Source organism: Strongyloides ratti (genome assembly GCF_001040885.1).
Source record: "Strongyloides ratti genome assembly S_ratti_ED321, chromosome : 2".
In the NCBI taxonomy this organism is placed as follows: Eukaryota; Metazoa; Nematoda; class Chromadorea; order Rhabditida; family Strongyloididae; genus Strongyloides; species Strongyloides ratti.
This window is the reverse complement of record NC_037308.1, coordinates 13356259-13371554: the sequence shown is the minus strand read 5'-3', so window position 1 is coordinate 13371554 and position 15296 is coordinate 13356259. Positions and strand designations below refer to the sequence as shown.

General features: G+C 18.2%; 5 protein-coding genes across 5 annotated transcripts; 2 read left to right on the top strand and 3 right to left on the bottom strand.

The window, feature by feature from the left end:
* Positions 1-717: 717 nt before the first annotated feature.
* On the top strand, positions 718-2374 carry SRAE_2000425900 (Transcription factor AP-2; the record flags this gene model as incomplete). The annotated part of the gene is made up of 2 exons (XM_024643108.1): positions 718-786; positions 833-2374. The coding sequence occupies 2 exons, from the start codon at positions 718-720 to the stop codon at positions 2372-2374; spliced, it is 1611 nt and encodes a 536-aa protein (XP_024508811.1).
* Positions 2375-4737: 2363 nt separating this feature from the next.
* SRAE_2000425800 (7TM GPCR, serpentine receptor class v (Srv) family-containing protein) lies at positions 4738-5217 on the top strand (the record flags this gene model as incomplete). Its single annotated transcript, XM_024643106.1, has 1 exon — positions 4738-5217. One exon carries the CDS (start codon positions 4738-4740, stop codon positions 5215-5217), a length of 480 nt encoding a protein of 159 aa, XP_024508810.1.
* A 716-nt stretch (positions 5218-5933) lies between these two features.
* SRAE_2000425700 (7TM GPCR, serpentine receptor class e (Sre) family-containing protein) lies at positions 5934-6314 on the bottom strand (the record flags this gene model as incomplete). Its single annotated transcript, XM_024643105.1, has 1 exon — positions 5934-6314. One exon carries the CDS (start codon positions 6312-6314, stop codon positions 5934-5936), a length of 381 nt encoding a protein of 126 aa, XP_024508809.1.
* A 923-nt stretch (positions 6315-7237) lies between these two features.
* Positions 7238-8206, bottom strand: SRAE_2000425650 (7TM GPCR, serpentine receptor class e (Sre) family-containing protein; the record flags this gene model as incomplete). The annotated part of the gene is made up of 1 exon (XM_024643104.1): positions 7238-8206. The coding sequence occupies one exon, from the start codon at positions 8204-8206 to the stop codon at positions 7238-7240; it is 969 nt and encodes a 322-aa protein (XP_024508808.1).
* A 5136-nt stretch (positions 8207-13342) lies between these two features.
* Positions 13343-14693, bottom strand: SRAE_2000425600 (Hypothetical protein; the record flags this gene model as incomplete). Its single annotated transcript, XM_024643103.1, has 3 exons — positions 13343-13521; positions 13568-13672; positions 13730-14693. 3 exons carry the CDS (start codon positions 14691-14693, stop codon positions 13343-13345), a joined length of 1248 nt encoding a protein of 415 aa, XP_024508807.1.
* Positions 14694-15296: the final 603 nt, after the last annotated feature.

Genomic DNA, 15296 nt, shown 5'->3' with positions numbered 1-15296 from the left:
AAAATTATTTTTTAATAAACTACAAAATAAATATAAAATAAAGAAATAAAAGTGCAAATTTTTTTTTTAATTGATATAATAAATAAAACTTAAAATATTCCCACACAAATCATCTTTTTTGCTCTTATAATTTTCTTTAAATTAAATTTCTTATTACAAACAAAAGATTAATTATTGGATTTTTTAATTGTCTTCAAGAAACATGCACTACTATGTTAAGAAAAAGTAACATATTAAAAAAGAAACATTCTAAATATTGATAAAATGCCATAAGATTCTGTTTAAAATTTTTTTACAAAAATAAAATGATTATGTTTATATCTAGAAATAATTAAAACAATCCTTTGAGTTATGAATTATATTCATCAATAATAAATGTTTCCTGGAGATAAAAAAACAGCAGCTGATCCCAACGACGGCTAACACAAAGTTTATTATATTGTTTTCCTATTAAATTACATATGTAATACAGAAGTTTTCTCATGCCATGTTATGATTAGAAGATAACGCTAACATATAGCTGCGTTACAAGCTTTCCAATTACCTGTCACAATATCTATTTTTAGGCATTAACATAAAAATATAAAGTATATATAAAGAAGATACTTTTATAATATTTCATGAAATTCTCATTCTTCTCTCATCTATTGTTATAAAGTGTAGTATATCCTATAAAAAAAATTATTACACAATTATATATATAAACAGTTAAATATTATGGAACAAAAAGAAGGTTATAGGGAAGAAAACAATTATCAAAATGGTTTAACTAATTTTGATCTATCTGTAAGTTTATATTAAAGTGATAATATTATTATTTGTATATATATAGGGATTTTTACAAATACAAAATTCAATGTTTAATAATGGTCAACCAATTCTTATGGGTAGTAGTAGAAATGATAATTTAAATGGTTATAATATTTCGATGATATCTAATAGTACATCATCACAAGTACCTTCACAAAATAATCAAAAAAATAATGATTCGAATAAAAGTAGTAATAATAATAGTAATAGGAAAAGAAGACATAGTGATGAAGATGACAATCAACAAGGATCACCCTCTAAAAAAGTTTCAAATACCAATGAAAGTGATGATAGTAGTGAGAACAATGACAATAATGGAAGGTTGACACCAGAATATCTAGGAAATTGGTATACACAACCACAAGCTTCCTCAACACCATACGTTAATGGTAAACCAGGACATGATATATCAAATTACATGTTGGGTGGTCCATACTATCCTCAAGTAAATAATTTATTACAAAATATTAATGGATATAACAATCCAAGTAATTTTAATGGAGGATATACTTATGGTGGATACAATCAAAACTTATTTGGTCTTTCACAACAATCATTTAAGAAAGAAGATGTAAGCAATGATTCTAACAACACAAATACATCTGATGAAAGTAGTAGTGATAAAATAGATGATTCTGGTGTTGTATGTGATGGTCAAGGAACATTTGAAGCCTCGTCCTCCAAACCTGACATTGATGGTATAAAGATTGGAAATAGTTTAATTGCAACATACAATCCATTTAATCCAACAGAAATAGTCACGTCAAATCCATTAAATATAACTCCTCAAACGATATTTTGTACAGTACCAGGAAGATTGTCTTTACTTTCAGCAACGACAAAATATCATGTCACAATTGCGGAACTTCAGAGGAGAATACTAGCACCAGAGTGTCTTAATGCATCAATACTTGGTGGAATTTTAAGGAAAGCAAAAAGTAAAGATGGTGGAAAGATGCTTCGTCAGTCATTGAGTCAAGTTAATCTTGCGCTTCCAGCTGGTAGAAGAAAGGCAGCAAAGATCACAGCATTTACGTCACTCGTGGAAGCTGAAGCAGTACATTTAGCAAAGGATTATCATTATATGTGTGATAAAGAGTTCCCATCAAAAGAAGTTGGCCAATTTATTGTTAATAATGAACTTCAAACAAATACTGGTGTTGATAAATTGAAGCAAATATTTGAACACACAAGAATAGTTATAAATCTGGTTTGTGATCTACTTAACAAGGATAACAGTCCTATTGAAGGAATCAAAAAAGATCAATTATTAGCTGATTGTGTACAAAATCCATTAACACGTTTCTCACTACTCACTCATGGATTTGGTTCACTATCTCTTCTAGGTGCTTTTGGTGTTTTAAAAAATATCATCGATGAAGGTTCAAAACACATGGATACATGTCTTCAACAATCGCATTTAAACTTACAGCAAACTTTTGGTCTACCAATTCACAATCAACAATCACAACAGCAGCAACAACAATTTACGCATTCAATACCAATGGGGCAGATGGGACAAATGGGAGGAATGCAACCAAATTTCAATGGATTTAGAATGTAAATAATTTTTTTTGTTTTATTTTTAATAAGAAAAGTACAAAAATTATTATATTAGTAATCGTTTTTGTGTAATTTTTTTTGGTATTTTCACATCTTGGTAGGAACCTTTTTTACAATTTTTTTTAAATACATATAAAAACTTTAAAAGTAAGAAAATTTTTTTTAATAATAATATTCATATAAATCTGAGGATTAAAGAGAAATTTTTGGAATTGAAAAAAAATTGATAGTTAATTTTTGTTATATATATAAAATAAATGTTAATAATATAGAAATATTTCTTTTAAATTTCAATAGTGATTTTAAACAAGTTGTCTTTCAATATGGGAATAGAAAAATAAAGTTTATATATAAAAATTGTTTCTTTTTGTTGTCTAAAATAAAAACACCTTAAATTAAAGCTTTAAAATTTTCTTTACGTTTTTTTTATTTAAAATGCATATTGAGTAATAATTTAATTATAAAAATAGATGAAAAGATTATTATTATTATATCTATTTAAAACTTAAATTAATAGAAAAAATATTAATAGACTTTTCATTATATTTTTTTATGTACTTTTGTTTAAATTATTTATAAAAGGAAAAATAATAAAATAATAATTTTTATAAAAATTAAAATTATATGTTGCAATTTTTTAAGATGTAACTAATTAAATTATCCTTATGGTTTATTTTTCAAAACGTTTTTGTTTATATATTAAATATATATACATAAAATAAATACGTTTTATATATAGACTTATTTATAGAGATATTAATGATGAAAAAACAAAACAAAAATATTTTTTTTAATTTTTGCAATATAAATTAATATAAGAAATTAAAATTAGTTTACTTATATAAATAATTATAAAAACTATTGCTGTTTTCATTAATTAATTTCATTAAAGACTAGTTAAATTATTAACTGAGATAGTTATAATGTTCAAAAATATGAGTATTATAAAATAAATTTTTTTAGATTATCTCAAAATTAAAATATCCGTTAATAATAAAAATTATCTTATTCGAAGGAATATCAAAAAGTGCATAATACACATTTTTATAATTATTTTAGGATTCATGTTTTTTATTAAAAAGTTTTAAAAAATTGGTTCAAATATAAGTGCATTTTTTAAAAATGTAGTCAACAAAATAAGCCTCAAGCGTATTTTTGTTTTCTTCAAAAAGTTGATTTAAAAATATATTTTTTCAAACTTGAAATTTATTTTCTTAAAAATTTTTAGCTTTTATTTTATATTTTAAGAATAAAAAGTTTGTTTGTAATAAAATGTACTTCATTCGAAAGAGGTTCAAAATTTACATAATTCATCTTCACATTATCATATTGAAAAAACAACTTTTCAAAAAGTAATGATATGTGAAATTAAAAAAATGAATCAAATATTTTTTGTAAAAATTTTACATATTGAAAGGTATCATAAAAATAAATAAATATATAAAAACAATATAGTACTTTTTTTATTGCATTGCTAAGTCTGTTCCTGAAAAATTTTTGAAATTTTCAAACTTCATATCAACTTTAAAAATATATGTTTTTTAAAAAAATAATTTTGGTTTTCATTTTCAGCATATTTTTTATCAGAAAAAGTTTATCACTAGCCTATATATATTATAACATATTTTGTTGTTAAATGAGCTTAATAAATTTATAAAAATTGTTATTTTTTTTATTGTAAATTAAATGAATTAAATATATAAATAATTAATTTTAATTATGTAATTATTGCAATTTCATTAAAAATACCAACATTAATAATTAATCTTTTAACTTTTTAATGATTAATCATGTTATAATATTTTATATTATTAACGAAGTGAGATAAAAAAAACATTTTCTGACATTTAGAAGTACCTAAAATTAAAGTTATACCTTTAAGATAATTAATAAGTATTTGTTAATTATGTATATTATTCAAACATCTTTTTAATTAAAAAAATAACCGCTTGACAGATGAATGAAAAATTTATAGATTAAGGAATAAATTTTTAATGTTTTAATTTATAATAAAGTTATGGAAAAAATAAATTAAAAAATTATTTTATTAGTGTAACAATGTGTTGTAAAAATAATAATATATAGTTAATAAATATTTTATTTACTTTTAATAAAAACGGGCAATAATATAAAACAAGAATTATTTATGAAATATAAAATTTTAAAATTCCATCTTAAATTTTACCTAGAATGTTATTTTTATCAGTAAAATGTTAAATGCTATTAGTTTTTATTTCTAATAAAATTATTAGTTACATAAATTATATATTTTAATATACTAGTTTATATATGTTTAGTAATTTGAAAAATTTTTTTATATAAAAAACATATTTTTTTAAATAGTATTTCTTGATAAGTAAAATAATGTCTGAAACTACGCAAATAATAACTTCAAGCAACTCACCATTATTAATATTTAAAATTGGAAAATATCTTCCATTTATTTTTTTAAATATTACATATGTAGAACTTGGTATACATATTGTAATTAGTTTTATTTCATATTTTGTTTATATACTTATTATTTATACTATTTTTAAACTTCAAAAATTTGATTCATTATATAAAAGTATTTTTTATAATGTAACTATAATTTTGGGAATTGTTGAAATTCTTGGACATTTTTTTCAATTTCTTTTGTTTTATGAAGTTAGAATTTCTCCACTAGTTGATTATTTTGTTATTCATTCTCCACCAGCATGGCAATTTACTGTAATTATAAATGGAGTTGGTTTTGGTTTAATTAGTCAAGCTTCATATTCATTTTACTTAAGTCTCATTAGATTTGTTGCAGTTTTTTTTCCATTATCTGCTAAAATGGTAAATTTTTATTTATCACATTAATTTATAAATTTAGACTCAGGAAAAAAGTTATTTTATTTCACATATTTTAATTATAATTTTATGCTGTTCAATAATTTTATGTAGTCCTTTATATTATGGTAATTATATGGTTGATTTAGATGAATTTTTATATACACAAAATAAATCAACTGGTACATACTTATCAAATTCATTATTTTTTGATAGATCAAATAGACATACATACACAACTACTCTTACTGGAATATTTACAGTAACTTCTTCAATAACAAATTTGTTTACATATTTTAAATTTAATGGAAAAATGATAAATACTTTTTTAACAAACAATTCTTTAAAAGTACAAAGAAAAAATGAAAAAAATATGAATTTGTTTGTTATTTGTTTAACATTGAAACAACTAATGTTTTTATGTTTTAACATTCTTCAGTTATGGAAACCTAAAATACAAAATTATGATAATAGTATTTATCAAATAACTCAAGCATTAAAACCTTGGATTATGCATATTAATTTTTTTTTTAGTGCATATGCAATACTTTATTTTAATAAGAAAATAAAACTTGAATTGGTAAATATAATTTTATTTAAAAAAAATAATAAAACAATTAATACAAAATCAGGATTAATTACTACGAGAAATACATGCACAAAAAAACAAAAAAAGACAATTTTTTAATAAAAAATTATATATATATTTTTTTTAAAAATTTTTTTACATTTATAAAATCATTTTTTTATTTCCATGCATTTGATAGCATAGTAAAATATGTTTCACTAACTTTAATTGAAATTGATTGAATATCACTGGTTTTATTATCAATACCAATTATATTTGAAATTCTTATCATTTTTTTATATTTTTTGTGAAGTTTTTTTGCAAATATAACAACTAAAATTTGTGATAACAATATAAAACTTCTTACAGTATAACTTATAACATAAAATTTGTATATATTTTTATCATTTTTTATATTTAAAGCAAAAGCATGAAATGTTACTTGTTGAAACATATAAATAGCTAAAACTGGAGTATATAACCAAAGAATAAAAAGATTTTCACGAACTTGATATTTTTGTGATAAAGATTTAATAATAAATTTTTGATTTTTTGACATTTTTTTATTTGTATACCATAATATACTACAAATTATATATATAGGAATATCAAAAAACATAAAAATCACATGAAAATTTGTATGAACATTTGCCCAGTTTAATAATTCAAGTGTAATATAACTTATTATACTGACAATAAAAAAAATATATAGCCAAAAGAATTTTATTACCATTTTTTCATATATTTTTATTTTGATTGTTGCTATTAATCTTTCAATACATATACTCCATTGAATATAACGATAAAAATGATTAAAATAACTTTGAACATAATGTAGTTTTTCATAAAAAATATTCCATTCAGTTGGAGCATTTTCATAAACATTAATTCGAAAACAAATATTAATCATACTTATTATAACAGTAAGTAATGAAGATACAATTAGTGAAAAAAAGCCAATACTTATAATTGATCGGAAATGAATATGCCATTGTTTTTTATAATAAAGTACTTTATAAGCAAATAATGATAATATAATTGTAAGAGCAAATGTTACAATAGAAAAAAAATCAAAATATAATACAAAAGTATCTCCAATATTCATTTTTAAAGTAAAAATATAAATAGATAGTTATCTATTTAATAATTAAATTTTAAAATTTTAAAAATATCTTATTTGAAAAGTTTACTAGAAACAAATTAATGTTAATAAACGCCTATCTATGTTTTAAACTTGAATATTTAAATTTACTATAAATAGTAACGTATATAATTAAAATTATATCTTTTTTTGATGTATATTTTATTAAATTTTTACTGGAACTTAATAAAATTTCTACTTTTTTTTAATAAAAAAAATGAATATATAAAATTTAAAATACATATAATTTGTGTTAAATTTTATTACAAAAGTTTTAAAAAAATTTATAATGTTAATAAAAATTTTAATATTATTTAAATAGCAATTTAATTATCTTGAACTTAATATTTATTCCATTTGTTATAAAAAATTTCAAAATACATTTTAGTTTGATTAGCATTAATTTGATTATTAGTTAAAGTATTTTTTAAAAATTTTGTTGAATTTTTAAAATTAACAATTCCTAATCTTTTTTTATTTTGTAAAAAGATATTTTTACCATCAAAATATTTTCTTAATTTTTTGACAAATGTTATTGTTATAAGAGTAACAAGAAAAATGTGAATTCTTATTGCATAAACAATTAAAAAATATTCATCAGTTGTGATATTCATAAATCTTATAAGAATAGCAAATAAATGAAGTAAAAATTGTTGAATGATATGTAATGTTATGATTGGAAAAAATAACCACATAATAAAAATATTTTCATTAACTTGATATTTATTAGATAATGATTTTTCAATATTTTTTATATTAAATTTTAAATTTTTATTTTTAATATATAAAATATAAAATGTTATACATATTGGTATATCAATAAAAATATACATGATATGTCTATCATCAAAAAAATTAAAAAATTTTGGTATCATAACAGTAATATATGTAGCAATTGATATAAAACAGATATTATAAAAAGGATATAATCTAAATGTTTTTTTTTCATAATTTTCTATATATATTGTTGAAATTAATCTTTCAATTATTATTGTCCATTGAGTGTATCTATAATAATTATTCATATTTAATTGCCATTCACGACAAATTATAAATATTTTTTTCCATGGATAATATGATGATTCTCTTAAATTATTTCCAAAACATATATTTAAAATACATATTATTACTTCTAAGAATGTATTAATGTCAATGATAATTATTGATAAAAGTATATTAAAACGAAAATTTATATGCCATTGAGATTGTTTTTTTAATGAAATAATTGCCATTATGATTATACATTGCATTAATAATGTTATTAAAATAATATGTATATCAATGATTGAATAAACTAATTTATTATTCATTTATAAAATATTAAAATCTAAAATAATTGTTTTAATAAAAAAATTTTTTACTTTTTTGAATCAGTTATATATAATATTTAGTATAAAAATGTAAAATTTTTTATTATATTAATTGTATATATTGAATCTAATAATACTTTTAAATATCAAAATTTTACTGTATGAAATTAATAATAAAATCTAAATAAAAATATGTTGTTAAAATATAATAATATGCTTTTCTTCAATAAATTTTTATTGTGCTAATAAAAAAATTGAAATTTTTAAGAATCTTTTGATTTTAAGTTATATTGCATAAATATTAATTTATTACCTTAAAATTACTTGAGGAAAAAAATGTTACTATCAGTATTATATATTTTAATTATGATTGTAAAAATTAATTGTATTAAAATGTTTTTTTTTAACATTTAAATAATCATTTGCATTAAAGATATTTTTAGAAATTTCAACATGAAAATGAAATAAAAATGTACTTTTATTGCAAAAAACTATACTTAAAATTAGTTAAATTTTTAATTAGCTACATTTTTAATTCATAAAAAAAATATATTTATTACATAATTTGAATGAACGAAATATTTATAGATGAAATATAATAATCTTAAAAAAGTGTTAATAAATTTTAAGTATTTATAATAATATATTCATACTAAAAAAAAGTATATGACAAATCATGTTATCACATGAACAAAATAAATTAATTTGTTATAAGTTATTAATATATCTAAAATTTTTAAAATAATTAGAATGTAATACAATTTTCCTACTTAATTATTTTTAAAATTAAATATTAACTTAAAATTAAAACCAAAAATATTTTTTTTTATAATTGTGTTTAATGTAAACAATGAAAAGAATAAACTTTTTTTATATATCAATTAATAAATATTTTAATTTTTTTTTAAATATGCATTTTTTCTTCTAATAACATTATTAATTAATTAAATTACCTAAATATATTAATAAAAATTTTTTTTTATGTTTGAATTTTGTAAAATATATTTCAGGTGTAATCTATTTGCAATAATAATTAGGCATACTTATTAATTTTAATAAGAATATATAATTAATTATTTAACAATATTTTTTAAATATAAATGTAATTATTTTTTTTTTAAAATAAGTATATAATAAAATGATAAAGCAATTCAATAAAATTATTAATTTTTTAAATTACATTTTATGTAATTCTCAATTAAAATATATAATTTTATGTTAAATAAAATTGCATCGTAATATACTTGATGACATTTTTTAAGACATACCTTAAAGCATTTTAAAAAGTTATCAATTTAATAATTTTAATTCAATGAAATAAATTATAATTATTTAATAAAAATATAACATATGATAATAATATGTTATTTAAGTGGACAATTTTTATGACGTTTATTTAATATAATTATAAAAAATATATTTACATAAGATTAGCATATCTTTAAATATTAAAGAATATGAATATTATGTTGTACTAATAAAATGGTATAAAAATTATTTTTCAACATTTAAAATTACTTTTAACATTAAAATGTTTATTTTTTCAAATTTCACTTTGTCATTTTAATAAATTTTTTTAAAACAAAGTTATATAAAAAGATTATCTTAATTAATTGGATAAAAAAAATTAGTTATAATTTAATTTGCACAATTTTTTTTGGAAATAAAAAACTAATGTCACTAAATTTTTTTTTGGATTTTAATTGCTCAATTTCCAATAGGTAAATAGTAGATTCAACTTTTACTACTAATATTTAATTGTGGAATTAGTAAAATAAAATGTTTAAAAGATACAATAATAACCAAATTATGTTTTTCCAATAACCAGTTTACATGTCTTGATGATAGATATGATTAAAACTATATATCAATATAAACTTCTTAGAATTTTCTTTAATTAAATATAAAAATTCTAAAAAAAACAACATTGTAATTGTAGTTATCTTTGAAAAATTGTACATTATAGATTCATCATTTGTGCTATTTTGTGATAAAAATGTTTAAACACACAAAACTAGTGATATTGTTATTAGTTTTATAAATTAAAATCATGTATCTGAATTTATACATACATATTTTCTATGAATTTTGTATCCAAAAATAAGAGAATTTTAAATAAATAATTTTTACTGAAATTAATATACGATTATATTAAATATTTTAATGTTATAAAACAAAAATAAATTTTATTGGTCATGAAAAAGATATATCATCTGTCACAACACATATATTTTACAGAATGATAGAAAATATTTTTCAATAATTACAAATATTTAAAAAAAAAAAACGGTATTGAACAGTTAGACACTGAAACCAGAAAGCAATTATTGGTTTGACTATATAAGATTAATAACAATATTCAGAAATTATCAATCATTTTTTGAAAATTGTAAAATGTTTAGATGTATTAAAAAACATAAAATTTGAGAATTATTACAAACATTAAAATATTTTTAATTTGAAACTCATTCTTTCCAATTGATAATTATATTATTTACTTTAAAGAATATTTGAAAAAAAATCCATTATTAAAAATAACAACATCAAAAAAAAAAATAAAAAATTATAAAGAAACATTATTTCTAATTTCATTTTTTAATCTAAATTTATTTAATTTGTCAAAAAAAATAATTTTTTTAAATAAATTAATTTGCAAGAAATTTAATGGTTTTAATTTAGTTAACATATGTGTTAAATTTATGGAACTTTAACATGATTATAAAATATTATACTTTTTTAGTTTTATATTTAAAAAAATTTTACTTTACAAAAAGAAAATTATAATTAAGAAGCAAAACTTTCATATAAATTTATGAATAGAATACTAATATTTGGTTGTACAGGCATAACTTATAATTTAAAAGAAATATTTAGATTTTTAAATGTATTCTTTGTTCATCTTCTAAATTCATTGAAATAAAAAATAGAATGAAAAATTATATAATAAAAAAATTAAACATTACTTTTTGAAATGCTATGTGGAAATTTAAATTTTTTTACTAATAACTATTATTATAAATATTACTGATAGAATATGTTTACTTATTACTTATAAGCAAAAAAATGTAGTACTTTAACTTTACTGATTTTAAGTTTCTTATTAATTTTTTTTTCAAGTCAGACATAAAAAAAGTAAGCTAGTAATAAATAATTGCTTTAAAATTGCTTTTTACGGTTATTAAATTTAATTTTTATTAAAGTTAAATTAACATTTGTACTTTTTAAAACAAAATTACTTATTTTATAGAATATAAAATAATAAGAAAAAAAATAATTGTTTTGACAGATTTAATATTTTTTTGTTTTAAAGTATAGAATAATCTTTTAAAATGAATTATAAAGTGAATATATTTTAATCTTTTTAAGAATGCTTTTATTTGATTAATAGTAATTATATTATAAATTGTTTTATTATTTTCTGTATCTATATATTAAATTTTATGTTTCTAAATGCTTATTATCATTTCTTAATTATCATTTAACAAAAATAAAGCTTTGTAATATGATCTTTTAAAAAAAAAACTTGATATAAAAAGTTATTTTTTTGCTTTAAAATTTAAAAATATTTTAATTATACTTTTTTATTAAACTTTTTATTTTCTTATATAATATGTTACAAATTATTTACTTGTTATAAACAATAAAAAAAAATTTTACCAGAATTTCAAATATTTCCTTCCTATGCAAACATAGATTTTTATAATGTACATATAAAATTAAAAAAAAAAACATTTGTGACCTTTAAGTAGGAAAAAATGTCATAAAAATAAAGGAAATGTTATCCTGTTTTTAATGTCAAATAAAGTAATGATGATAATTATTTTCTGTGATCTTTTAAGATCATATTTCATTTTTCTAATATTTTAAAATATTAATGTTCAATGAACCTTTTTCTTTGAGTAGTTTTTACATTAAATAAATTTAAACTAAAAATTTATCAACTTTTGTGAATATATTAAGAAATAAGTTTAATTTTTTATTGTTAAACTTTTAACATTACATCAAAATAAAACTTTAAGGAACAAACATCAATTTATCTTATGACTTTTTAACTTAATATGAAAAGAAAATGAATAATTCTATAAGTTTAAATGTTAATTTGATAAATTATTTTACTATAAAAATATTTTAAAAAACATTTTAAAAGAATTAATTGCAAACAAAAAATTTATTACTTCCATTAAGTTTATATTTTCATAATATAAAAATATACATCACGTCAATTTGCATGTTATCTGATTTGACTATTTTTAACTATTTTATAAAAAAACGTATTAATAAAAACTTTTTTCTATTTTTATTCATCTGACATTTGTTAAATATTTTTTTACATAACAATGTTTGTAAAAAATGTTTACATAGACTTTTGTAATAAGATACATTAATAAAAGAATTTCTTTTTATTTTGCTAAAAATATTCCTGAATCTGTTATCCTTACTATCGTCATTCATAATAATTGAGGAAATAACGGTAGTTTAATTATTATAAATATTATTATGATATCATTTAACAAAACAAAAAAATTTAAAGAAAACAAAAGAATAGATTATCCAAATATACATCTTAAAGATTGTATAATTTTCTTTTTCATTCTAATATTTTATCTTAATATTATATCTTATCTTTTTTTTTAAAAGTCATTATATTCTATAAATATTTAACACTTCAAAATTAATATTACATTTTATAATATAAGAAAAATTTTACTATTTAATAAATTTTTAAGAATCAAATTAAGAAAAAAATCAACATCAAATTTGTAATAAATAAAAAGTATAATTAAATGTTTCAAATATTCTTTTGATTTTTAATTATTTTTTATCTCTATAAAAACTATCTTCAATTATTTATTAACTATTTTATATTTATTAAATTTTCATTATTAAAATATACAAAAAAAAAGTACACACATTAAAATAACTATTAAATTATATTTTATTTAAATTTTACCAATTTTTTATATAATGATATTTATTGAATAAAGTTTACTTTTTTTTTGATATTAAAAAACTTTGTTATAATGTAATAAATCATAATTGTTATATTATTTAAATTTTAAAGCTTATTAATAATTTTTTTTTCATGAATATTTTAAACTTATTTATAAAGTTTTTTTTAATATATTATATATGTTTTCATTTACTAACATTAATATTTTCATCTACCTTCTTGACTGTAAATAAAACATTGATTATACTAATACCAAATGCTAATAAATAGCCAATAAAAAAAATTATTACAGATAAAACAGTACTTGCATCAGCATGTTGTGGTACTTCAATACCATAATATTTTTTTCCAGCTGGAGTTAAAGCTAAATAAAAAAAAAAAACTAAATATAAATATTAAATATAACTTACTTCTTCTAGTTGCATGACTAAGTGTAATTACCATTGGTATAAATGAAATTATAACAATTAATAACAAAGATCCAGAAATGATAAATTTAGCTATATTAATTTTTTCTAAACATTGTAATAATGAAAATATTAAAACACTTATTGAGCTTATAAATGCTAAACCTATAAGAATTCCAAGTAATATAATAAAAGTTCTTTGATTTCTTCCCCAAGCTGGACATATTTCAATTGTTTCTCCATCTGATCCATCTTGTTTCACAGAAACTGAAACATCATGATTATAAAGAAATTTTTTTTTTAAGTTATCTACAGTTAATTGTTCTTTTAAACTATTTATTAATGATTGAAATCCATTTTCTACAGTTGTCTTAATTTCAAAATGATAACAACCATGTATTACTAATATTAATCCATCATCAATATCATTTTTTTCAATAGTCACTGATGCTCCTTTTTTTTTAAGTTCTTTTATAAACATAAGACTTATTTTATTTTTGTATTTTTCTTTTAAAGCAACAATAGGTATTATATTTTCTTTAATATTATCAATAACTATTTTCAATTTATCTGATAAAGTCAATTCTCCAAAAATTACTTTAATATCTTTGATTAGAGAATTAAGTCCTTTATACATATCATCTACGACATCCACTGCATTTGTATACAAATAACCAATATCATCAAAACCTTCAATCTTTTTTTGCCAAGTAGATATAAAAATAGTTATATCTTCTTCAAAACTTTTTGTAATTGCATCAAAAGTTTCTAGGGTAGGATTATTTTGAACATTACTTATCAAATTTTTTGTATTATCTGATAATAATATATTAGAAAATTCTTTTACAATATTAAAATTTTTTTCTACTAAATTAAGCCAAAAATTTCCTCCTGTAATTTTGGTTTCTATTTCATGTAAACTATCGGTTAAACTTTTTGTTTCCTTAAAAATATCTGATATTTTATTAAATTTTTCAATTGCAACATCAACGTCACTTTTTATATTTTTGTAAAGATTTAAATATGTTCCTAATATTATTGACACTCCAATAATTGTTGTTACCAACCATAATATTGCAATAATAATTACATAAATTTTAGTAGGTGCTTTACTCAATTTAAAAATCATTATAACTTTTTTAACACTGATAAAAAAGTTTTAGAATTATTTGAATCCATTGGTACACATTTATAACCTATTTTAAATATTATAAATATGCATATTAATCATTCTTTAAATATGTTAATTTTTTTTTTCACAAATTTTTGTTTATATTTTTAAATTTTCTAACTATTTTTAAAGGTAAAAATAAATAAGCAAAGAATGAATATGTTTAATATTTTGTAAAATTATATCTGGTAATTATTAATAAAAAAAAAGTTTAAAAATTATCAATTTTTGACATTCAATTTTAAAATTTTAATTTGTAATTTAAGAAGAATATTTGTTTTCATTTTTTCTTAAATTTCATTAATATTAATACAAAAAAAAAGATGTTCGAGTTTATCAAATGAGTAACTATACATTACTGTTCATAAATTACTCTTATATAGTTTTGCCCTTTATGAATAAAAATTTATTTTTGATTAATTTATAAATTTATAAAAAATTTTTTTTTATACTATAAAAATAAATTATTTTAAGAATAATATTAAAATCTTTTTTTTCATACAATAAAAAGTACAACGTATAATTATAAGAAAGAAATTGATTAATATATATAAACACAGT